At 41.9% G+C, this 26219-nt stretch overlaps 2 protein-coding genes across 6 annotated transcripts in view; one reads left to right on the top strand and one right to left on the bottom strand.

Annotated features, from left to right (window-relative positions):
* ccdc80 (coiled-coil domain containing 80) overlaps positions 1–19767 on the top strand; it is a 23011-nt gene extending 3244 nt beyond the window's left edge. The window contains exons 3-11 of one of the 4 annotated variants that reach the window (XM_032516035.1): positions 1145–1219; positions 1304–1620; positions 2106–2432; positions 3577–3733; positions 5762–5898; positions 9097–9248; positions 12916–13019; positions 15766–15849; positions 18094–19767. In XM_032516035.1, coding sequence (XP_032371926.1) covers positions 1145–1219; positions 1304–1620; positions 2106–2432; positions 3577–3733; positions 5762–5898; positions 9097–9248; positions 12916–13019; positions 15766–15849; positions 18094–18416 — 1676 coding nt within the window. In that variant the 3' untranslated portion in view covers positions 18417–19767. Of the gene's footprint in view, positions 1–1141; positions 1621–2105; positions 2433–3576; positions 3734–5761; positions 5899–9096; positions 9249–12915; positions 13020–15765; positions 15850–18093 lie in introns of all 4 variants that reach the window. The other 3 variants (XM_032516034.1, XM_032516032.1, XM_032516033.1) reach the window with 3 other exon arrangements.
* A 1180-nt stretch (positions 19768–20947) lies between these two features.
* The window catches only part of slc35a5 (solute carrier family 35 member A5), a 13405-nt gene continuing 8133 nt past the window's right edge, over positions 20948–26219 (bottom strand). Inside the window, exons 7-10 of one of the 2 annotated variants that reach the window (XM_032516036.1) lie at positions 25738–25938; positions 25515–25642; positions 24243–24547; positions 20948–22385 (exon numbers count right to left, since the gene is read on the bottom strand). In XM_032516036.1, coding sequence (XP_032371927.1) covers positions 22317–22385; positions 24243–24547; positions 25515–25642; positions 25738–25938 — 703 coding nt within the window. In that variant the 3' untranslated portion in view covers positions 20948–22316. The remainder of the gene's footprint in view (positions 22386–24242; positions 24548–25514; positions 25643–25737; positions 25939–26219) is intronic. The other variant, XM_032516037.1, reaches the window with a different exon arrangement.

Here is a 26219-nt window from a genome sequence, read left to right as displayed (position 1 = left end):
ACTTTAAAACGTTAATATATTGTTAAATTTAAATAATTTTGCCCGATGACCGATAAAGTTAATGAATTAGAAAGTCCACTACTTTGGCTCTGTGTCTGTCCCTCTGCTCCGGTTTCACTCACCACTGAGTCTGACTTAATGCCCCCCCCCTCCCAAACAAGCCAATCAACATACAACACATATGAAAAACTGGGTCGGCTCTCTCAATCAGTGACATCCCTAATTGAAGATTTTCAAACAGCAATGTGGTTAAAGTGTTTTTAGGCAGTTTAAAAAGGAGAGAAAGCTCCATTTGGAGTGACATGTGTTTTCTTCTACTTTACACATCTACTTAGAGCTGTAACACTTCAAAATATTGCTGTTCAGTTAATTGTCTTAGCAATAATTGCCCTTTGCCCCATAAATGTTTATTTATAAAAAATAAAAACAATAAAAATTCAGTTTTGAATGAATTCCATAAATAGGTCTTTCATCGTCACTGTTACCTAACACAGGTACACAGCCTATGAAGTAAACAATGCCTCTTTAATATGTGTTATGTTTTCTAACTATATAGTCCGACCAGTAACCACTTATATATTTACAATTTACAGCTAATTTTAGCAATGAATTGCGGTTAAACAAAGAAACCACAATTATGTAAAAATAAATTGACAATTATGTAATAATTGTTACTAGATCTACTACATAGACAAAAACTAGAACACACTAAAAGACGGGAAAAATCTATTGCAGGGATCGTCAACAGGTGGTCCGTGAACCCTAGGGGGTCCTCAGAGTCAGTGCAGGGGAGTCTCAAAATTGTTAAGTTTTTTCAAAAATTAAAGTCCTTGAATGAATCCAACATATGATTAGCATATATTAATCCCCACTGATGACCTATAGGTAAGGTAGTCACAAAGGTAGCCACCCACAGATACATATAAAATCATGGCAACCATTTGAATAGCTTAGTAGCCAATTCTAAAGGTATGTCTAAAGGCTTTAGGCCGCCCTACACGTTATAGAGGCCCAACTTCATTTTAACAATAAATGTAGTAGGGGGTCCCTGATCCGTCTCTCTTTCAGTTAAGGGGTCTTTGGATTAAAAAATGTTAAAGGTCCCTGATCTATTGTCTGCCTTTCTGTGTGTGTGGACCAGTAGATACAGCAGCAGAAAGAAAACCATGGAAGAAGATCCCAAGAAAGCCCACAACAACAACAAAAACAACAACAACAACCCCCGCTGACACAACCACCACAACAACTACACGGCCAACCACGACTACTGCAAACCGGCCCCCCACCACAACTACAACCAAAGCAACAACAACAACAACCACCAAACCCACCACCACCACTACCAGAAGAACCACCACCAAACGCACCACCACCACCACCACCACCCAGACACCAACCAGAGCCCACACCACAACCCTGTGGCTCCCAGCCCCCAGAACCACAGCTGACCCTTCCTACTACAACCGCAGGGAGAGGGAGCGGGTCGCGGCTAAAACCACCCCGGCTGGAAATAACCGCACCGACAAGGACACAAGAGATCCACACAGCCGCAAGCTGGCGCCTGCCACACACAAACCCTCCAAGATCAAGCCCGCCAAGAAGAAGAATGGGGGAGAGAAGGTGAGGTAAAAGGGGTTGGGTTAATTTTGTACATACTTTAGGTTTCTGGACTTATGGAAAAAAATCCATATAAAAACTATAGGTCAAGGTCAAAGTTTATTTATATAGTTGTGGACAAAACGAGAACTTTGAAATCATCTTGGATTTTGGGAAACACTGACGACATTTTTCCCCAATTTATGGACCAAAAAACGGATTGATTAATTGAGAAAATAATCGTTAGTTGCAGATTTGTGGGAAACTTAAAACTTAATATTCTTGGGAACTGGGGTATAGGCTAAATCATTGTCCTTTTTTTAAATTTTTAAATCAATGTGTACGATTACCGAAGCCTTGTGTCATGCAGACACACCAACAGTTGTGTTGTCATTACTTAGAATTCCTCATGGGGAAGACAGAAACTATGAACTATAGCTTTACCATAGAAGTATTCTGGTGAGTTACTCTTAGTACTCCATCAACAACATATATATTTATCTGTGCAGGTGTTAACTAATGAGTACGAGGACAAGTATGCACCAGGCAGGCCGACAGTCAGTCATCCTGAGGAGACAGAAACCTTCACCGACATCAGTCCCACCAAGAAGGTCAAGGGAAAGCTCGATAAGCACGACAAGAAGAAGAAAAAGAACGACAAGGCTGCCAAGAAGGCAGACAGGAAAGGAGGAAAGGGAGGGAAGAAAAATGGAAAGAAGCTGTCTAAGTACCCCGAGAAAGAGGACTACCCTAAGCCCGCTAAGAAGCCGACGCCCCCTCCGAAGGGATCTCTGGCCTCCTTCTTGGACTACTTTGAGGAGAGGAGGCGGCTGCTGGTGAGAGCATGACATACCTCACACTTTATCAAGATGCTCACCGCCTCTCTCTCGTCTGGCAAAGCTCATGTTTCACGCTTCAGCCAGATGGAAACGTTGGTGCTCAGACACAGTCGCATTATCAACCTGCACTGTTCTGCTAGCACAGCAGTGTCCCACTCATTTTCACTAAGGGCCACTCTGGAAAAAGAGAATCACATAAAGGGCCAGACAATTAACGTCTATTGACATGCTGTTGTTTCATTGAAAAAGTCAAATATCTTTGACTTTTTTTTTACAGCATGACAGTTTTTACAACTATTTTTTGTCATTTTTGTTGTTTTTTTTCCCGACTTTTTGGGGGCTTTCTCAGATGTTTTTGTCACTTTTTCTGTTGTCGCTTTTTCTAATAATTGACGCTTTTTTGTCGACACGAAGGCCTACAAAAGTCAGGGAAAAAAACCTTAACCATCAAGCAAAACAGTGATATCATTTTTTTTAACAACAATCTGTTTCACAGCCCAAATATGAAAACTCTCTCTGCTTCTGTGGGAATTTTCTGAGTCTCAAAGTCGGCAAATCGGACATTTTTGGCTTTGAATGTCACGTAATTACAGTTCCCCCCCCCTTTCACGTCTTCAGCAGTCCTGTCAAAATAAAGGCTGAAAATGCCCCAAAAAATAATCTTTCAATTTTTTTTTAGGCGGGCCAAAATCTATTGTGAACCTAAACTGACATATGGGCCGGATGCACTGTAAGGGCAACTTTTCGAGTGGGATAGTTATAAAATTGTACTTTATTATTTAAAATTATTATATTATTATACAATTATTATAATATTTAAAATGTGTACTTTATTGGTAAAAAGATTGCAAAAAATTAATATTTCAGGTGTTCTTTTTTTTGTATTATGGACAGGCTGTCTGACACACAGCTGCGTGCTAACAGACTGTGTGTCTCTGTTTTGCAGCCAGTATAGATTCTAATCACAGCAGTGGCTGGGAAAATATGCCCCTTCCTCCCCCTGCAGGTTAATGCAAACATCACATCTGCCAGCACAGTGTGTGTGTGTGTGTGTGTGTGTGTGTGTGTGTGTGTGTGTGTGTGTGTGTGTGTGTGTGTGTGTGCGTATACATGCCACTCTAACCTCCCTCCCTTCCTCCAGCTGATTACGTCCCCCAGCGAGGAGAGCACTATGTACGTTCAGCAGCGGGACGAGTACCTGGAGTCTGTGTGTGAAATGGCCATCAGGAAAGTCTCCATCATCACCATCTTTGGCTCTCTGACCAACTCCACCATGAAAATTGACCACTACCAGCTGGGTAAGTACCGTACAGTGCTAGCGCGCAGTTTCACATCTCTCATCAGGGTATGGGAAGGTTCAAAAGTCATTCGTTTATAGGTCAAACACAGGGGTGTCAGACTGGGGGTGGAAATGGGAAGGGCTGGGCAATACTAATATAAATCGATACTATGATATGAGAGTTGATATCGTCTTAGATTTTGGATATCGTAATATGACATAAGAGTTGTCTTTTCCTGTATTTAAAAGCTGCATTAATGTAAAGTGATGTAATTTTCTTTAATTTGCCTCAACCCACTTAGTCATTATTTTCACATTACTGATGATTTTTTATCACAAATCTTATTGTGTAAACATTTTGTGAAAGCAACAATGATCAACCCCACAATATCGCTGCAATATCACTATTTGGTCAAAACGTTTGTGATATTTAATTTTGTCCATATTGCCACCCCTAGAAATGGCCGTCATGTGAGAAGGGCACAAAAGAATGCCAGAATGAATAGGTGTGGATGCCGTCAGGGGCCTATAGAGAATGCCTTTCTACAGGGCCCAGAATGTAGTGCTAAGCCCCGGCTCAAATAGGTTGTGGAATAGATGATTGGCAGTTCTCTCAGACACCGGTGTTAACTCCCTCCGACACTTTCCATCTGTTCGGGCAAACGCATCCTCCACTGGGCTGTCAGTGGTCCTTGCAGTTGAATGAGTCATGCATCCACCCAGAATAACTGTTACTGAGAATGTGAAGTATCAGTGAATGTTTTCCACTCTGAATCCTACAGTGAAGAGAACTGTGGCTTGATGTTGTGAGCACTGTGCTGTACTTAAAAGGGCTATTTTGGATATTTTGAAGTGGGGTTGTACGAGCTACTTCTCCATACAGTAGATGGAAGTCGGCATGCCCCCAGTTTGGAGAAGCAGGCAGGGTACTGAAGGCTGTATACATCGCTCTATGCTCACTTGTGTTAAAATGTTCGTTCAGTCACACAATAACACAAACAAACTAACTGATGGAGGCAGCGGTAGAGCAGCAACTCCTGTGTTCTACGTGGTAAAATTACTGTTTTTGTCAAAGGAGTCTGGTTGATTTTAAGAGAGCAACCAACCATGCTGGGACTCTGTTACACTTTTGTACCATTTACCGGCCAGTGGGTCAATGTGTGTGTGTGTGTGTGTGTGTGTGTGTGTGTGAGCATGTACTGTATACAAACAACTGGTTCTTTGAGTGTTGCCCCTCCCTCCGTTTAGGGTGACCTCATAGTGTTTTAGGATGGCTGGCAGGCCGACAGCATGTCTTGTATGTGAGTTAGATTTTATTGTGTGCAGACTGAGTCTGCTGTCTCCAGTGCTGGAGTTTCCTGATTTGATTGCTCATACACATTACATGGCACAGATTAGGGGAACCAACTAACCACCAAAAAAAATACTATTCTGTGTATGTGTGTGTGTGTGTGTGTTTATATGTTGTGCACACATGCATGGAGGAAGTGGGTATAAAAGGCTTTTGCTTTGGTCTGTATAAACGGCAGCTACAGTAGAGGTCTTAATCATCTGACCAATAGCGGAGCTCCGTGAATAACTGCTGCCCTTTGTGGAGTTTGTCCCTGATTCACTCTATTTTTATTCTGCAGCGTCTACTTCAACGTCATTTCAGACGGATTTTTTTAGGAACGTTGTTTTGAAGTTTTAGCAATAGAAAACCTATTTTTCACAGCTGCACACTGTCATTGAGTTTATGTTGTTATGGTTTATTTGATGGGAATCATAACAATTGTATTTCATTTCACTGTGAGCCCGTCTGACAGTTATGTCCCTTTCTCAGAGACATTTTGTCACAGTTGTGTAAGAGCTTTTATTTGTCCGACGTGGTTGTTGACTAGTCTCATGAACAAAACATTTGTCAGTTTTATGTTTTTGGCTTTGGAGCAAAATATCAAAGCAAAAGCTGAGATGTCAGAAATTATTAACACACCGCACCGTTCCTGTTCATTTACCTTCACTACCACATTTTTTTAAATTAATGATACCATCTCTTTTTCCTCTCCAGAAAATGACAAGCCTATGAAGGGTCTTCGTCAGGAGGACCTGGTGAATCAGGACCTGATTACAGAGCTGAGGAAAGAGTTTAGCATGACTCATGAGGACTTCTACATGATTCTCTCCGACACCGACATGAGAGTCAAGGTAAGGACTCGCTCTCTATAGCTGTGTCCCAAAGTCCGGGGCTGGAAGTCCTTCCAGACAAAATATGTTGAAGCAGAGATGGGGACTTGAGTTTGAGACCGGATGTCCGTCCCCTTCCTCTGTCTCTGTGTTGGCGTTCTCACTTCCGGTGGATTTCTGAGGACTATGGTTACCTGGTCCTCAGATCTCTGCAGGGTAAATCCTACAGCTAGCTAGACATCTGTCCAATCTGATATGTTACCTGGTCCTCAGTCTCTGCAGGGTAAATCCAGACAGCTAGCTAGACTATCTGTCCAATCTGAGGACTATAATTACCTGGTCCTCAGATCTCTGCAGGTAAATCCAGACAGCTAGCTAGACTATCTGTCCAATCTGAGGACTAGCTACCTGGTCCTCAGATCTCTGCAGGGTAAATCCAGACAGCTAGCTAGACTATCTGTCCAATCTGAGGACTATGGTTACCATGGTCCTCAGGTCTCTGCAGGGTAAATCCAGACAGCTAGCTAGACTATCTTTCCAATCTGAGGACTATGGTTACCTGGTCCTCAGGTCTCTGCAGGGTAAATCCAGAGAGCTAGCTAGACTATCTGTCCAATCTGAGGACTATGGTTACCTGGTCCTCAGTCTCTGCAGGTAAATCCAGAGCAGCTAGACTATCTGTCCAATCTGAGGACTATGGTTACCTGGTCCTCAGGTCTCTGCAGGGTAAATCCAGAGCATACTAGACTATCTGTCCAATCTGAGATAGGTTACCTGGTCCTCAGTCTCTGCAGGGTAAATCCAGACAGCTAGCTAGACTATCTTTCCAATCTGAGGACTATGGTTACCTGGTCCCAGGTCTCTGCAGGGTAAATCCAGACAGCTAGCTAGACTATCTTCCAATCTGAGGACTATGGTTACCTGGTCCTCAGATCTCCTGCAGGGTAAATCCAGACAGCTAGCTAGACTATCTGTGTTTTCTGTTGCACGACTAAAACTTACTTTGAGCGTACTAGAGCCCGACTAATAAATCGGCGGGCCGATATTATCGGGCAATATTAGGCATTTCCTGAACTATCGGTATGCATACTATGCAACGCCAACACTCATGACATGGTTTTGTAAGGCACTTTGTCCTGTAACTTGTGTTGTGCCCCCTGTGTGGTTTTGATTGTTTGAATTTCATTAATATAATGACTTTGTTTTTGCGTGTTTTAATATTGTTATTTCCTGTTTTTTTTTTAACTTTCAATTTTCATTCAATGTTGCACTGTACAGCACATCGTGACCTTGGTTTTGAAAGGTGCTTTATGAAATTAAGTTTACTTACTTACTTACTTTTAACAAGCTGAACAGTATTTTATTCATACTTTTCCTCAAAGGATAAAAAAGTGTTTTCCAGCTTTATTTCTGGCCCTGAAGTTGGTCTCTGCTCTCGGTTTACAGGTTCACCGCCCTTCGGCCCAACATTTTCCTCCTCTTTCTTTTTGAAGGTGGACAGATCTGTCCTCGCACTGCCAACACGCCGCCTTCACTGACACACTGTCATAATTCACACAACATGACATTTGGCCCTCACCTGTGTGTGTGCGTGTGTGTGTGTGGGAGTGTGTGTGTGTGTGTGTGTGTGTGTGTGTGTGTGTAAGGTAATTTACCAGGCTGTTTTTGGACAGATTCATCAAAGAGGCCAGTGTTCACCTCTCTGCTGACAGAGGCAGAGTCAGGGAAGTCAGTAAATGTACAAGGATGTGGGTACGAGACAGAAAGTGGCAGAGACACAGCGAGTGCGAGCGGAGGGAGGTGTGAAAAAGTTAGACGGAGCCGTAAAGCAGATTTAGCACATCCCGAGGTGTTGAGGAAAAACTCAGGAGCAGCACAAGTCATTTCACACATGTGAAGAACGCTGGGGAGATGGCTCACACAGGATCAAACTCTCAATAGCCGGCAGTACAGTTTAACCACCATGTGTTCTCTCTGTGAACTCTCAGGAGGTCCTGTCATCTGAAGGTGGATTTAAACTCTACTACGTTTACCTGACCCTTTAAAAGGTAAACAAAGATATCGCAGGCCCCAGAAACACAAATGAAAATCCTAGTTCAGCTCTCTCTCTCTCTCTCGGAAGTATCAGATGCTAAAGCCTAGGTCAGCCTCTCTCTCTTTATGGAACTATGCTAAAGTGTGGCAGGCCCACCGACCTCCAAAGGGACCGTCCTGAAAACAAAAGCAGTCCCTTGTCATGCAGCTGTCTACACTCCTTGAATCTTCAGAGACAAACATAATTCTACATGAACAGGTTTGGTTATTAGAGACTGGATGAAGAATCTCATCCCCTGACTTGTGAACTATTAATGTGTTGATGTTGTCAAGGTTTTCCCTTTGTCTCATCATACCACAATATGGGTGTTTCTGGAAATCCCACCACACCAAGGAAGGTCAGAGTGTATGTGTGTGTGTGACAGAGAGAGAGAGAGAGAGAGAGAGAGAGAGAGAGAGAGAGAGAGAGAGAGTGTGTGTGTGTGTGTGTGTGTGTGTGTGTGTGTGTGTGTGTGTGTGTGTGTGTGTGTGTGTGTGTGTGTGTTTGATATGCACGCTGAGATTGGCTAGCATTTTGTATATGAAATGTGATGCTGCGTTGTGTTTATGCCTCACGCTGCTTCCCAGAAGTTATTCTAAAGCATGTTTGTGGAAAAGGCCACACCACATCTACCAACATGTTCCAAAACGTCACTTCATCACTTTGTTGGAAATAGTTTCAACATTGTTTGTTTTTTTAAGCAATGGGATTCCGTATTCAGGGCGGCTGTGGCTCAGTGGTAGAGCGGTTGCCTGCCAATCGGAAGGTTGGTGGTTCGATCCCTGCCCCTGCAGTCATTGTCGAAGTGTCCTTGGGCAAGACACTGAACCCCGAGTTGCCCCCGGTTGCGCATCGGAGTGTGAATGTGTGTGAATGTTTATCTGATGAGCAGGTGGCACCTTGTACGGCAGCCTCGGCCACAGTGTGTGAATGTGTGTGATGGTGAATGTTTCCTGTAGATGTAAAAGCGCTTTGAGCAGTTGTTAAGACTGGAAAAGCGCTATATAAATACAGCACATTTACATCCTCTGTCAATTTTCGTTTTTTTTAACATAGTAGTTTTATTAGTCCTGTGGCTTTGGCACATTTTTGAATCGGCCTTTTGTTAAACGTGTAACTGGTTCTTGTTGATGATCTTTTGTCAGCAAGCATATGAAGTTCCCATCGCCATGAAGGCTGTTTTCAACTACATCGACACCTTCTCTTCCCGCATCCGAGAGATGGAGCAACAGAAGAGAGACGGGGTTGTCTGTAAGAAAGAAGACAAGCCCAGATCGTTGGAGAACTTCCTCTCCAGGTGAAGTTGTTTCTAAAGGTTTTAAATAGCCTCCATGTCCAAGAGCACAGCCAACATTAAACCATTGGTTATTAATATGCCTGCTCTTAGACCTGGCTTTCTGTTTTTTGGGATAGGAGAACAAAACCTTCTGGGTTGTTGATTTTTTGATTGGATTTATTTTATTTTAAACAACAAAAATATTAAAACAGCATTATATGTTTCACAAAAAATATGTGATGGACAATTGCTGAAACACCCTCAAGGGGCTTAATAAGTGACAATCTCCATAGAAACAAGTACATTTAACAATTTAACAACAATTTATATATTATTATGTAAAAAAAACAAAATGTCTTTGTATAAAACGATGTAAAATTACATTTAGAGCACAAACCCATATGGAAAATTCAACAACGTTACTCTCTGTTTAAACTGTTCTTTAGAAAGCTCAATGAGTGAAGTAGGAAGACTGGTCCCTATCTTTGACCCTCTGTATAATACACTAAACCGGGTTTTAGGGAGGCCTAATAAGACAACTACTACGAGTGGGATACTGGTGAAATTCATTACTAAAAGAAAATATATTACAAAAGTGCTGGGGAAATAACTTTTTTATAGAGCTATAAACGAATAAAGCAATTTGAAGTTGATTCACTTGGTACACTCTAAGAATACTTGCCTGAGCAAACAATGATTGTTGTTTGCATTTCTTTAAACCAATCAAAATTGTCTAGGGCGACGCAAAGCTCCGGCTGAATAGTCTCAGGAAGGAACTTGGACCCTGTGAAAAGGAAAACGTCACATACAATATTAAATGAACATGGTTACATCTCATTGTCTCTTCCCAGTGTATCTCTGTGTGTACTTCATCCACAGCAATCCCACCAATCAGTCCCAAAAGGTTAGAGAAAAGATAAATTCTTTGTAAATCTTTACAATCATTCCCTGAAGAACCAAGCAGGTCTTCCTTGTTGCACGATCCAAATTTTCTTTAAAACTTGTCATTCTCAGAGTGTAGCTTTCTAACTGTAGTTGTTGTTGTTTCCGGTAGCAAAGGGATTTTGAGACTGCAACACACAGGGAGTGAAAGCAAAGGGATATCACACGCTGGATGTCAGGCTGCGTCCGTGAAATGGATTAACGTTGATCTTGACTAGCAACCACCTGAAAGAGCAAACTGTATATTAGTATCTCTTTATTGGAATTGGCTTTAACCCTCTAAGGACAAAAGATGCACCGGCGAGTCCAAGCGATGTTTGACAACACTCAAAAAGAGATATTACAAAATGTCATTGTAGACATTTATTTACTAAATTATTCATATATATTCATATATTACGCTACTTTTGTGAACTCAAGACTTTTGTAAATTCATTTTAAGCACCAAAAAAATTGACTTTAGGTTTGTTTTCACAAGAGATTTGAGAAATTTCAAAAAGCGACCATCAACTTTTCAGCTTTATGGCCAAAATATCTCTTTAATCATTGCTCTGAAACAAATTTGTGCTTCACTATTAAGTTTGTTCTGAACACTTTGATATGAAACACATGGGTATCCGGTTATATGCAGATATCCTTAAAGCCCAGTTCAGACCAAAGATTCGCGACAAGACAACCGCTTTAGAACGTCGCAGGGAAAACCTGCAGCGGTCTGAACCGGCCCGTCTCAGCTCGACTCAAACCAGCTGATGGTGTCGCTGCGACTCAGCTGGTCCAGTCTCCAGAGGCTGGTTTTAGAGCGTAACAGACGTCTCCTGGTACTACAGCCAATAGAGAAGTCAGCTGGTCCAGTCTCCAGAGGCTGGTTTTAGAGCGTAAGAGACCGCTCTGGTACTACAGCCAATAGAGAAGTCAGCTGGTCCAGTCTCCAGAGGATGGTTTTAGAGGCGTAAGAGACGTCTCCTGTACTACAGCCATAGGAAAAGTCACTGTTCCAGTCTCCAGAGGCTGGTTTTAGAGCGTTAGAGACTCTCCTGGTACTACAGCCAATAGAGAAGTCAGCTGGTCCAGTCTCCTGAGGCTGGTTTTAGAGCGTTAGAGACGTCTCCTGGTACTACAGCCAATAGAGAAGTCAGCTGGTCCAGTCTCCAGAGGCTGGTTTTAGAGCGTTAGAGACGTCTCCTGGTACTACAGCCAATAGAGAAGTCAGCTGGTCCAGTCTCCAGAGGCTGGTTTTAGAGCGTTAGAGACGTCTCCTGGTACTACAGCCAATAGAGAAGTCAGCTGGTCCAGTCTCCAGAGGCTGGTTTTAGAGCGTTAGAGACGTCTCCTGGTACTACAGCCAATAGAGAAGTCAGCTGGTCCAGTCTCCAGAGGCTGGTTTTAGAGCGTTAGAGACGTCTCCTGGTACTACAGCCAATAGAGAAGTCAGCTGGTAAAGTCAGCTATAAACTATAGAAATAAAATGATCACAATCCATTTTATTTTTATGTTACAAACAGCTGGTGTAAATGGCAGGGTTTTAGACGGCGCCTCCACGGTAACGTTATATGGTTGCGCGGGATAGACGGACTGAAGAGAGGGAGTGCCCGGCGGCATTAGAACAAAGACGTGTTTTCGCAAATTCATCACTAGAAATGCAACTGTAGCAAGCATTTTATTATTGCATAACGTTATACACATTAATACATTTAACTTTTATTTATCCACGTAAGTTGATGGAGAACAACTTTGCAACGACGACCCGTCATGTTCACACAGTTCCAGATTCATACCTGGAAGCTGCCCAGTAACACCACCGTCTGATCTGCCGACCACTGAGCACCTCCACTGGAGCGGTTTGGGGTTCAGTGCCTTGCTCAAGAGCACCTCCGTGGTGGTGATGAGGGAGGAACAAGCTCTGCTCATTCCCTTTCCCCTCCCAGATTTTTATCCTGACGGTCTGGGGACCTCCCAGCTCGCTTCCCTAACCTCTAGGCCACCTCTACCCCTAAGATGAAACAAATTACAAATCCAGCTACAAAAAACTCTAAAAGTTGTAAGTTAGAACCGAAGTTTAAAGAGTGGCTGCTATGGAGACAATACGCCGTCTCATCTCGTCTCATTGGTGTGAACTGGCGGCTTTTAGAACGCTGCAGACCGGCTCGTTTCAACTCGTCTTATGGAAATGTTTGGTCTTAATTGGGTTTTAAATGGGAATTTCAAAATAAATGTAGAAATGTCCTTAGACCTCAGAGGGTTAATAAAGCTGTTGGACTGAAAATCTGACTTTGATATGTGTTCTGCTGAGGAGTTGGCAGTCAGAATTATTGGGTGGTCCCACCAGGCTCTTTCCGCTCCCATCAAACAGCTGTTGCTTCGCTCAATAATCAGCTGCACCACAATTTACAGTGTTCATAAGCAGCATCTGGCAGATTGCAGTAGCCTGTGTGTGCGTGTGTTCCACGGATATTATAAGTAGCATAAAAAGTACCTCAAGGCGGAGTCACTGCAGTCTCATATTTTCCTGAGATTTCTAAACCGGGCAGGCTGTCTTTTGTTACCATGGAGACCTGAATTTTAGCTTCAGATCACAGTGCTGAGATGTGGCGGGATTTTTACCATAATTGGGGGTTGTCACCCTCTGGCAGTAATAGAATGGGAACATGTTGGTGAACAAGCACACATTCTGTATCTTACCACATAGCTTCCAGTGCTGGACCAAAGTGCCACTTAAATTCAGGACTGAAATTTTCTGTGATTGCAGGTTCCGTTGGAGACGTCGCCTGTTCATCATCTCCGCCCCTAACGACGAAGAGTGGGCCTATCAGCAGCAGCTCTATGGCCTCAACAGCCAGGCCTGCAACCTCGGTGAGTCCCCTGAAATTTAACCTGACACTTCACGCCACAGATGTGAGAGAGATCGGAGGAGCAGTTAACCATAGTCCTCAGTTTATATTTCCAACAAAAAGAAAGCGGAAGGTAACATAAAATACATGCATCCGGCGGAATTTCCTGCAGCACCAGAACAATCCAGGAATTAGAACATCAAGGATATACGTAGACTACTCCAAAACTAATCTGTGACCGGTCAATTAACTCATTTCCCTGAGGTCTGGAAAGTGACTTTAAAGGAGGGGAAGTACACAATCTCAAAACTTGTAGTATGTATCAACTTGTATCATATTTGAAATACAGATAATCAAAGACAAGATTTTCAAGGGTGTTAAGTAGAGTTGGGCATCGTTTGGGTTTGAACAATTCGGATTCCAATTGCGATTCTTCCTTTCGATTCCGGTTCTTATTGATTCTATGAGGGGTGGAGTTGGAGTGGAGTCATTGGCAGCATTACTGCTAAATAAAGCCCCAGTAGAGCGCTGCTTACTGCGCTTCATGGCTGCAACAGAACAAGCGCCTGGCTACTACGGAAACCCAAACTTGTGCATGTTAAATTTGGAACATTAGTCATAGCTTATACAGTAGGGTAACAGTAAAGATTCCTCTCAGACGCTAGAAACACGTCCCCAGTAGAACGCATGGCCACCGAAACCATTGTTTTTCTATGGTACAGTGTGCCTGCCATGTATTAGTATGCAAACCGTAAATTCCGGTGGTCTCTCTTGGCTTGAATCCATTGTTGTTTCTTTCTATTAATCATATTTGATCGCCCGTCCACCGCAGTGTTGGCCTGTAGCGACGCTTCTCAGTGGGATCAGCCCCTTAAGTCCCATTTGTCACGTAAATAAAAAAATCTCGTCTTGCTCGTCAGCAGACCCAGGGTCTGTGAGGACTTTCCCCTCCCTCATGGGTTTAGATGTATTTTAGATTAGGACAATGCACATTAATCAACATTTCTGTGAACGTGCCAGTGTTATCCAGATGGCTAATATTCAACTGTAGACCTAATTACCTAGCACATATGTCTTTATGGTGGGAGAAAACTAGAGCACCCAGAGGAAACCCACGCAAACAAGCAAGAACATGCAAACTCCACACAGAAAGGCCCTCCCCAAACCAGGGATCGAACCCTGAGTGCCAACTTGCTGTGAGGCAGAAGTGCTAACCACTTAGCCACCGTGCTACCCTCTTTTGTTGCTCTTGGCTGGGCGGGCACCAAGGGCTTCTCCCTCCCTCGCTGCCCCAGACAAAGGCCTGTCCTGCTGACTGGGCTGACGGCCTGAGAGGTTTGATCCTGGTATTCAGCACTGGGCTCGCTCACCAAGTCTGCGTTCTCCTGTGTTTAATGTGGGCTTTCTCGCTTCAGAGGAAACTGCTTTTTTGGCAGGACTCTCTGGACCACCACGTTGTCCTCCCTCTACCTAAAAACAGTCAGAATGGTTCCAATAATAAGCAACGGCAGTGAAATCAGCTCGTGTAAGCTGGAGGACTGGTGGATAGATTACAGTTGGTCAGCAAATTACAGAACACAATGTTCTTGTTTAAAAGGGTGATAGAATGGTTATATAGAGGAGTTCACGCTGTTCCGTAATGTCTCTTAATAGGGTCTGTAACATTGTTTTGGCTGAAAATGACCCTGCTGCTGTTATATTTGTCCTGATGCTACCCTGTTATTTGGGCCTGGGTTAAAATGAGAGGTTTTGTGCCTTATATGGTCTCATAAATATTTTGATCCTGCACGCTGATTGGTTGAGCAAAGCATGCACGCACGCACACAGTGGAGACTTTTTTTATGCAAGAAATTAACTATATAAAGGTCAAATATGTGCCGTTTTAGGTAAATTGATGGTTAATTACAAATGTTGTCCGACTGTGTGCTGGATTGATGAGCTCCGTGGCAGCGGCCGGTGCCGGCCTGTCCTTTCCCAGACGCTCGGTACAGTTTCAGCATTACTGTAGTATATTTACACTTTGAATTTCATCACGGCATGTATATCACAACCACCCTAAGGTCTTACAAAGCTAACACTTCTGTCAGAAGTTTGTCTGTTTCAATTTTATGCATTTTTGTGAATTTCTGAGGTTTCGGCAGGAGGAGGCTTGCTAGCTCTCATTGTTTCAGCTCACCATGGCCTCTATCTATCGAGAGGCGTTTATTTCCCCGGTCGTCTGTTTAAATAATTCAACAAACATATCCATTATAAGATTAACTGGAACCTGTGGTAAGAGATTGCGGGTGTAACAAGCTCGCATTTGACCTCTACATAGTTGAATTCTCACATAAAAAAGTCTCAGAAGTGACGTTAGTGATGAAATAGCAGACAAATAATGTAAACAATTTCTGAGATCTGCGTGACCTATTCAGAAGACTAGCTGATCTCAGATCAGTGGTGTAGCCCATGTAAATTTTGGAGCGTGACAGAAACAGAAAGCAGAGCCAAATAAGGAGGAGCCACATAGTTGATGTCAACTATGTGGCTCGTTGACATCTGCCCGTTTTCAGAGGCAGTTTCAAATTGGGAGATTTTCAGAGGACAGTCAGTGGGATTTTGAGGTACTATGTCTGTCCTATTTACCCTCCAAACTGTTATTAAACTAAGACAAGGTAAAATCTGCTTTGCATTCCATCACCCCTTAAAAGAATGTCTTTTACTGTAACATACTTGCTTCTCTCTGATGTGTGTTGTCCATGTGGTTTGTTGTTGCCTTGGCAACATAGGTCTGCGGCACATCGCCATTCTGAAGCTGGTCGGCACGGAGCTGGCAGATATGGGCGGAGTCTTGGAACTCTATCCTATCAATGGTAAGAACTTTCTCATGACTGGGACTGTGGGTTAGCATCACACTAACACACACCCAGAACTTCTATTTATACACTTAGCACCTTCTGACACTGAGCGCTAAGACCATGTCCACAAACTGACATTCGACCCCTTTGTTTCACTTCCAAGCAATCATCTTTCCTCACGCTACAGGTAAAGAAATTTTGCCCCAGATCTGTTTTTTTTTAGGGAGGCTCAAACCCACGTAAAACCTTTTTTTCTTTTTAAATAAAAAACAAAAACGATTTTAGTGCTTCAAGTGAGAGTTAGTGACAGAGGACGTATAATTACAGGTTCAAAGGGCTTAAAACAGGTTTGATATCTTGTGTCCTGTATCCGGTCTGTCTCTGCTGCTATGCACCTGTAACCCAGTCAAGGAAAGGGTTAACAGAAACATAGTGTTGGCCAATCAGAGGAGGATGTGCCAGACTCCCGCCTTCGGCTGAGTCTCCATCTGATCCGTCAGAGCGAGAACCCAAACTGGAACATAAGCAACTAAAATTCCTTAACCTTCGTGTAGTCTTCCCGCCAACCTGGAAATTAAAAATGAAAAAGCTTTTATCAAGGTTATGGTTGTCTTTTTTGACCCTTTTGTGTCTTTCACACATTTTTTTTTTTGTCCCTTCTTCAATGTTTGTTGACCTTTTCTGAGCCTTTTGAAATTTGTGTTTTTTTCCCGAAATTTTTAAAGCTTTGTCATTTTTAACATTTGTGTTACTTTTTTTCAATATCTTTTCACATTTTAGTCACTTTTATTGACTTTTTCTTTTTTTGGACAGTTTTCTCTTTATTTGTACATTTGTCCCTTTTTTTTTAAAGTTCTTTTACCAATAGTTTTTTCTCTAAATGCAAAAAAATTGACAAAAAAAAAAACAAGTAGTGAACTGATTGTTTATTTAACTTGTGAGGAGCGTTGTTGGGAACCATCCACGTTACTTTTTTGGAAAAATTGTATGAAAGAAACCCAAATTTTGGATATAGAAACTTTTTGGAAAGGGGTCAAACTGGACTCGAAGACAACAGGAGGGTTACTGTTAGAACATTGTGTCACATTGGCCTGGTAGATGTTGCTCAGGAGAACTCTTCCAGACCAACATGAACTTTTTTCTTTCAAAATTTTCACTTTTTCCTATGCTTTTGACAATTTTTAAACCTTTTTGTCACTCATTTAAATGCTTTTGTTTTTAAAATTCATGGTCCATAAACCTAATTTATATGACATATTGCCTAAGGTTAAAAGAAAAAAAAAGCATGAATTTTGAATTATTTTGACTAAACAAAGTTAAGATCAGAGGATGTTGAGTGGATCAGTGTACCATTAAATGAAAGTAGTCACCTGCAATCCTTGTTTCCATCCAAATTTGGACATTTTGGTTCAAAGTAACCCATATTTCTGATGTAAAAAAAAAAAAGAATTTGGAAAATAAGTGGGAGTTATGTGAGACTAAACTCGAGCTGTTGCCAGTGGACTGAAGCTCTTCAGGTTTCTGCTTTGGGCATTTGAGCTTAGCACAAGGTCAAACAAGTCTGTAAAGGAAACCATGGCTGTCCTCTGGAGGAATGAGGCCTCGTGCACAAGGCCTGCATGAGCGTGCCGCTTCTGTTGAGACTCAGTTGTGTGGCAGCTGCGTGGTGTTTTCAGTCTTTGTACAAAATAAACGTGACGCGGCGCTGCTGCTGCTTGCCTTGTCTGGACATATTTGTTTCCCATTGATAAAAGGAAATATTAGCAGTAGTATACTTCATGTTAAACATAAATATATACTGATTTGATGACAACGTTGGCAGTAATGACTGCAAGTATAAAGTACAGTGTATACAGTATATATACAGTATAGACTACAAGTGCAATATTTGAAAATCGATAATCGATACATTTATATCTGCATTTATGTCAAAACCTAAAGACTTTTAAAGATCAAAATGTCATTTATTAAATGTATCCGTGTCCAAATGACATATAAACATCTTTTTGTATTCTATTTTGCCTGAAACACGCTTGCGTGTCACGTGAAAAAAAGGCGGCAGTCCTATTTCTAGCATGCACGTGTTTCCTGAGACATGGGTGTCACGCAGGCAGTGTGCAAGCTCTAACCAGTGAACATGGGCGCCGAAATAAAAGCGGACATGACGCGCAGCTGACACGCTCACACCACGCCCACACCACGCCCTTAGATATCTGTCCTGAATATTTTATTCCTAAACGGAGTCTCTGCTCCATCCAGGGAGTGCTACTGTGGAGCGTGAAGGGCTACCCGGTAGCCTGGTGAAGGACATGAGGAACTACTTCCAGATCAGCCCAGAATACTTCTCCATGCTGCTGGTTGGGAAGGACGGCAATGTCAAGTCCTGGTACCCTTCGCCCATGTGGTCCATGGCTATTATCTACGACCTGGTGGACTCCATGCAGCTACGCAGACAGGAGATGGCCATCCAGCAGTCCCTGGGGATGCGCTGCCCTGAGGATGAGTACGGCGGCTATGGCTACCATCAGCATGGATACGAACACGGTTACCAGGACGGCTATCATCAGGGCTACGGCTACTAACTCTTCTCTACTGTTAGTCTTTCTTTTCACTCGTAACTTCTTTAATGTTTTCCTGCCCATCCTTCACCAGGCAGTCGGCTCAGCAGGGGCGATTCCAGGATTTTATAATCAGTCATGGGGGAGGAGGGGGGCATTTTTATCAGAATACGGCAGAGAAAATCTGCTTAGAAATATAGGAGACATTGGATAGAACAACATAACATCATTCTGCTACATAAACCATCACATTCATTATTAGTTTCACTTGTTTTTCTTTTAAATAGATATCTGAATACAACATAATATAAACTCAGTCTGCTTTTAAAAATTAAAAAGAAACGTCTAGCCCCGCCCCTGCAGCTCAGATGGAGCTCAGTAACGCTTTATGATAACCATTCACTTTCAACTGTGAATTGATTCATTGTGAATTGATAGCTAATTAAACTTTGGCTAACAGTTATTTTACTGTTAACAAAAGATAATTCAATATGTTGACTTATGAGAAATATTATAATTTGTTATTTTATTTTATTTGTTACGTTTATACATTTAGATAGTTATTATTTTGTCAATGGTAATACTAGTTTGGTAAAACATCCCGAAACATTGTTTGAGTGGCTTTTAAAAAGTTGCAACCAATACGGAAAATATGTTAATAATTAATAATGAAAACAGTAGTTTGAAAAGCATTTAGTAACATCAATTTGGCCCCATTAAAATCTTATTCTAGCGATCAATGAAAGAGATGACTATTTGTACACTGACAGCTATCTAAATATTGTTTACAGATGCTTTACTAAGTCATAATTGAGCATTACCAAGGTATTATATTCATCAGATGCAACGTCATAATAGCCCCTTATTCATCCGTTTAATGACAGCTTATAAACAATGTTTTAATCATCAAACACTTAATACAATATATACATTTTATGATTTGAGCAACAATAAACGGTAAAACTAATTAATGCTGAACTAATAAGTAATAAACATTACATTGTTAACAGTAAACTTTAATTAACTGTCAATCTACCATTTATTTGCGATGGTGGTTATAAAGTGGTACCCGAGGGTTTTGTAGCACTTAAAGCCTGAAAACGGCAGCTTCCACCGATCCAGTTCTTTAACAAATGTACGTAGAGCATAGTCTGCTGCAAGCAGCTGTAATATGCAAGGTGCTTTAATCGATCCATAAATGTGTAGATGAGCCTGGAGGATCAGGGATCTGTTGTGGATTTAGTTTTTGTTATTTCTGACTTTGAACAAGTGTTTTGCACGTTTTCATGTCATCTGTCTCCTTCACTTGCCTTCTGGGTCAACGTTACATGTTCATTTTTGTCAGCACAGACCTTTATTTTGTAGATAATTGGCTTAAAAAGACATGTATTTATTGGACTTCTGTTGCATTTGAGGTGCAGTTATCGATTATTTTATGAAAAGAAGCTGTCACATTTTTTCCCTTTTGTAAAGTTTCCATTGCTATATAATGTTCTAATTTATACTCTGTTGTTGGTATATGACAAATAAAAGATTTGTTGACTACCAGTGATGGTGTTATCAGCACAGAATATGAATATTCAGCTGCAGATTTCAGTCTCAACTATACTAAGCTATATCTTCTCCTAGTGGCCCAATGAGATGAAGGAAACTGAAGTTATATTTTAATGGCCATTTAATCATAAATACAATCCTGTTTTATAGTCAGATAACTATGTGCTGCACTACAGTCTGGGGAGTTTCCAGGATTTTTTTCAAGTGGGGATATATTGGATAGGATAAAACAACAACATGTAATTTGGCTAAATAAAACATCACATTCATTATTAGTTTCACTTCTTGAAAAGATTGTATTTCAGAATGCAAAACACATTTTCTTTAAGCTCAGTCTGCCACTTTTTTTTTTTTAAAGCAATTCCAGTATTGGTTCCATGGTATCAGAATTCTGGACAGTCCCCATGGAAACAATAATTTGTAATGTGACAAGGGCTGGGAAAATTGGCAGAACAAGTGACAGGACTCTAATCCAATGGAAATCACAATTGCCAGAGGCTAGACCCTGTGCCCCCTTCTAGCCCCCCCCCTAACTACAGTAGGAATGACTGGCTTTTAACTCCTCACTTTTCTTTCTCCACTTCCCTGTTCACCCAGTATTACTTTACCTTTTGTCCACATCCCATTTCTTCACACCTACTGTATTTCCAATTCCTTTCATTTCTCTCTTGTTTTTCTCAACTTTTAAATGCCATTGATGTTATTTTTATCATATGTAATTTTAAATTACAATGTCCACTCTATTTGTTAGAAATCACTACACACACATGCTCAGGACCTATTCATGCACGGTCACATTTCAGAGTAAGGACCTGGCCCTGAGTGGTTGAGGGGGTACGGTGCCTTGCTCAAGAGCATCTTGGCAGTGCCCAGGAGGTGAACTGGCCTCTCTCCAGCTACGGTAGGGGGACTTGAACCAGCGATCCTCCAGTTCCCAACCCAACTCCCTACGGACTGAGCTACTGCCCCCTAATCTCTCACTTATACTTAGACAAAATGAAAGCAATTTACTAGAAGTTTATTTCAGAACAAGCGTTCAAATTTAATTTCAAGAAGAATCTTAAAATAACTATATTTCACAGTTGTAATCACATCAATGTGACAAAAAAAAAGTTCAAGGCCAAGTAGGAGAACAAAGAGCCATTTTGTTGTGCTTTGAGAAATGCAGACGTACTAACTAGTCAGTTCTGTAGATGCTTGTGGTTCTCGTTCATGTTTAAGAAAATACACTGAGGGGGCGGGAGAAATACAAAGCTCTGTAAACTGTAATGGAAACATCGGTCCCGGTGTGCATATACATTCCTGGTAATGTAGTGTTGAAGCTATAGTTTGTGACTTTGTACTGGAAAGTGGCGCCTCAGTTTTCCAGTGTTTCAGACATTGACCTTAGGTTGAAAAAGCACTTGATTTACACGGTACAAAACAATAACAAGCCAAATACAATCATTAAACTGTGTGGCTGGTGAGTACCTGCAAGTTCCCTTAGCTGCACAATCAACAGGAATCATTAGAAGAAATAAAACAATCCATAAATCCACACCCTTAATGATCCCAAATGACAAACAAAGTGACGACTATTTTCCATGCACATACACTAGGGCTGAACAATATATTGTTTTTCTGTTTGTTTTATCATTGCAATATCAACTGGCGCAATAACCATATGTCAAAAAGCTGCGACATATCGCAAAAGACACTTAGGGGATTTTTTGTATTAGTTGAAAGAAAATATAAGTAGAAACTGCCCTTGTGTAATGTAACTGTCTGGGCGCCCGGATAGCTCAGTTGGTAGAGCGGGCGCCCGTAGAGCTTCACTCCTCGAAGCAGTGGGCCCAGGTTTGACTCCAACCTGCCGATCGTTGCTACATGTCATTCCCCCTCTCTCTCTCCCCTTTCACGTCTTCAGCTGCTCTGTCAAATAAAGGCCTAAAAATGCCCCAAAAATAATCTTAAAAAAGGAAAATGCATTTCAATCTTCAATTTGTTGGAAATTATTTCCTTATTTTTTTTAACAACAAAGAGTTTGCTGTGTGTCAGCAGGATACTGAAAGAGAATACTTTATCTGATTATTTATCGTGATATTCCATGTTATTGTATATTCTCCTCATATCGTGCAGCCCTAGCAATCATTGATATTTTACTGATGTTTCTCTGTAAATGACAGCGCTCGTATACAGACAGGCACATTTCAAAATATGCACAATAGTAGGAGGAATCCCAAGAGTCTGACAGAGTTCATCAAAGGACCCATCATCACTGCCAGTCACGTCATTCGAATAAATGCTACGACGGAGTGAGGGAGCGTGCTGCCTCCATGAGTCCGTCCTGTTTAGCAGCGGTAACAATACCTTGTGTCTCGTCAGTCAGCGCTACAAAGACTCCTCCTCGGATTCACTGTCCGTGTTGGGCTTTGTCAGGAGCTCCAGCTCCTCGCCGTCCTGCAACACAAATCACACAAAGAGAAAATCAGAATGCATGCAGAGTCAAAACATTAATGTTTGAACCTATCCTGTACGCACTGTGCGTATGTGTGTGTCTTCTGTGAGACACACAACACATCTAATGATAGCAAAGCGTTAGATGTAGCTGACAGCAGCTCTGTTCTGCTCTGTTAACAGTAATACTTCTCTCATTAATCATAGCTTATTTCCCCACAACAACCCTATTAATCACAATAGAGCCCGACCGATTTATTGTCGGGCCGATGTTAGGCATTTGCCGAACTATTGGTATCGGCATTTATAATGGCCAATAAATAAATAATATATATATATATATTTTTTTTTAAGAAATATCCATTCACCAGAATCATTTATAATGACAAATAAATGATTCAGATAAATAAGTATTTAAAAAATAAAAACGGACAGTAAACCATGATGAGTGTTGGCGTCGCATAGTTTGTCCACCAGAGGGCGCTCTACAACATCCATGTTGGCAACCCTGATTTTTTTTTGATAGTGTTTTTGTTCAAAGGACTTTAAGTTTCAAATCTTAATTTTGTATTTTTATTATTTATTTCATTTATCAGTTCTTTAATATATTTTGCTGTTCCTCTGTTCTCTTGTGACAAAACAAATTATTATATTATTACTCAAATACCTAATGTTAGGGAGATCTGTTTGTGTTTTGTTACGCGTTTCTGGATTTTTTTTAAAATATACAGTATATCGGCCAGTATATTGACTTTTTAAATAACCAAATATTTGTATTGGTATCGGTATCAGTCGGGCTCTAAATGCCAATGACTCCTTTGGTAGATAAACTGGTTGCTATGTACACCAAGAGACCGAGCTATAGCATGGTGTTTGAATCATGTGTTTTAATATCCAGCCATCCATCCATCCATCTATCTTCGTCCACTTATCTGGTATCAGGTTGCGGGGGCAGCAGCTCCGCTGTTTCTCCAACCAATCCTGGGCTCCATTGTCCCCTCAATTGTGAACAAGACCCCAAAGTATTTAAACTCCTTCACTGTGTGTGTGAGAGAGAGCGTGTGTGGTGTGTGTGTGTGTGTGGTGTGTGTGTGTGTGTGGGGTGTGTGGTGTGTGTGTGTGTGTGGTGTGTGTGTGTGTGTGTGTGTGTGTGTGTGGGTGTGTGTGTGTGTGTGTGTGTGTGTGTGGTGTGTGTGTGGTGCTAATATGGACTTGAGGCTTATCCCGTTTCTTGATATATTGAGACAAACAACAAACTTTGAGTCTAAAGTCTAAAAAGAAAATTTAAATCGTGCATCAAGACAGGCCTGCCTTGTTCTTTCAGGGAATGATTGTTAAGACTTAGAAAAAATATATTTAAGGCATTTCCTTTCTAACTGGGACGTTTTGGGACTGATTGGTGGGATTGCTGTGGACAAAGTACACACGGAGATACACTCGGAAGAGATAATGAGGTGTAACCATGTATCAGCTGATTTAAATAGTTCACGTTACTGTATTGTGTCAACAGTGAACTTCATTTCATATCGTATGTGGCGTTTTCTTTAGCCGGATGCAAATGATCCACCAAAACAAGTTCCTTCCAGAGACTATTCTGCAGAGCCACCATCGCTGTGTCTGCAGCTTAGCGCCGTCCAAGACAACTGTGATTGGTTTTGATTGAGCGACCCTTGAATGTATCAGTGGTGAATGCTGTTTCTATAGAAGGGAACTAGCTTTCCTCCTGCATTGAATAAATCCCATTAGAGAGAGAGGAGAGAGAGAGAGAGAGAGAGAGAGAGAGAGAGAGAGAGAGAGAGAGGAGAGCGGAGCTATGTGTGAGCGTGGTATGTGTGTGGGAGGGAAAGGAAGAGGCTTTACATGGAGGTTAGCTGAGCGAAGCGGTTTGCTCCCTACCCCTCTGGACCTCTCGAACACCTCCCCGTTGATGACCCGCAGTTTTTCCTGCTGCAGGCTGTATTCTAGGTCCTTGGGCCGGCTGGCGTTGTAGATAAAGATGGCCAGAAGGACTATGGGAGCCTGGAGTAAGAAGTCCAGCGAAGGGCGGAAGTCGAAAAAGAAGAGAGAGAGGGCGGTGACCAGGACGGTGTTGATCTGTCCCGTCAACACGTGGAACATGTTGTCTCTGAATTTCAAGATGAAGGCCACAGATAAACCCAGGGCAGCTGAGGAGAAGACAGAGAAGAGTGGGACTTTATTTATTAATATCAAAAAGTCACCCACTAAAGTTTTAAAAGAAATTTCATAAAATGTTTTTCTGTATTGTTTGCATTTTAGTATATTCTTAACCATTTCAGAAATTTAAACATTTTCCCAGCCAATGCGTTATCACCTTTGTGTTTGTATAATATTTTGAATCAGGAAAATGAGAATCATCAGGAAAATGTACTTAACATATAAAACGTAAAAGTACTCAGTGCAGAAAAATTCTCACATTTTACTGGCAACTGGGATGGGAGAAAAAGCTCCTGGTTTATTGGCATTTCTTTAAACCAATCAAAATAGTCTTGGGCGGCGCATATTGCCTGATGGAGCAATGGTGCCTCTACAAAACAGCCTTCTGAAGGAACAGGTTTCGGTGGAACGTGTATGTTCAAAAGTTGTTTTAGTTAGAAAACTCAGATTGGACAGAGTCTAGCTAGCTGTCTGGATTTACCCTGCAGAGATCTGAGGACCAGGTAACCATAGTCCTCAGATTGGACAGATAGCTAGCTAGCTGTCTGGATTTACCCTGCGAGATCTGAGGACCAGTAACCATAGTCCTCAGATTGACAGATGTCTAGCTAGCTGTCTGGATTTACCCTGCAGAGATCTGAGGACCAGGTAACCATAGTCCTCAGATTGACAGATAGTCTAGCTAGCTGTCTGGATTTACCCTGCAGAGATCTGAGGACCAGGTAACCATAGTCCTCAGATTGGACAGATAGTCTAGCTAGCTGTCTGGATTTACCCTGCAGAGATCTGAGGACCAGGTAACCATAGTCCTCAGAAATCCACTGGAGGTTAGAACGCCAACACAGAGAAAGAGAAGGTAACGGATACTCGGCCAAAAATGAGGAACATCCAGCAGGAATTTCGGGCGGCAATTGAGCAATCCGGGTAGAGGAACGTCGTGAATATAGACTAACTCACCAGTAACCAGCACAAGGCACAGGGAGTAAACATTATGTCCATGTAGGAGGCCACAGTGGACGGTGAGGCCCCGAGCCTCGCTGCTGAGCCCGAGGGTTAGACCGTTAAATACCATGCCGAAGGCATACCTGCAAAAAGCATAAAGCAAAGGACTAAGATTAGAAGGGAAGCGTTGAATTTATCCTTGTGTATTCTGCCTGATTTTTCACAAGTAACCTCTCACAATTTACTGTTCTGGATGAAGATGCTCTCCGTGAGCTGGTCTCCTTCTTTCAGGATCTTCTCGTTGTAGATGTTGGCCATGGCCGAGATGAAGCACTGGACGAGGAGCAGGATGTGACCCACACCAAGAGACCGAAGCTTCTCCACTACACTGTCCCTCCAGGCCTGCCCGGGCAGGGACGACACCCACGACGCACTGGCACTGTGGGGCGGAGAGAGAAGAGACAAGATATGAACAAGGGGAAAATAGCTAGCTGTCTGGATTCACCCTGCAGAGATCTGAGGAGCAGTTACCCGTTGGGGAGTGCAAACAAATCGATTTGTATTCAAATCGCAATTCAAGCTCTACTGTTCAAAATGTATTCATTAGAATTCCATTTTTTTTCCATTGTACGTCTACTGCAATCACATGATAGATACTTTATTGATCCCCAAGGGGTAATTCAAGGTCCCAGTGGCTTACAGACATTACACACACATAAC

The sequence above is a fragment of the Etheostoma spectabile genome, chromosome 5 (genome assembly GCF_008692095.1).
Source record: "Etheostoma spectabile isolate EspeVRDwgs_2016 chromosome 5, UIUC_Espe_1.0, whole genome shotgun sequence".
In the NCBI taxonomy this organism is placed as follows: Eukaryota; Metazoa; Chordata; class Actinopteri; order Perciformes; family Percidae; genus Etheostoma; species Etheostoma spectabile.
Note: the sequence above shows the minus strand (reverse complement) of the source record. Positions and strands in the feature narration are given on the sequence as shown.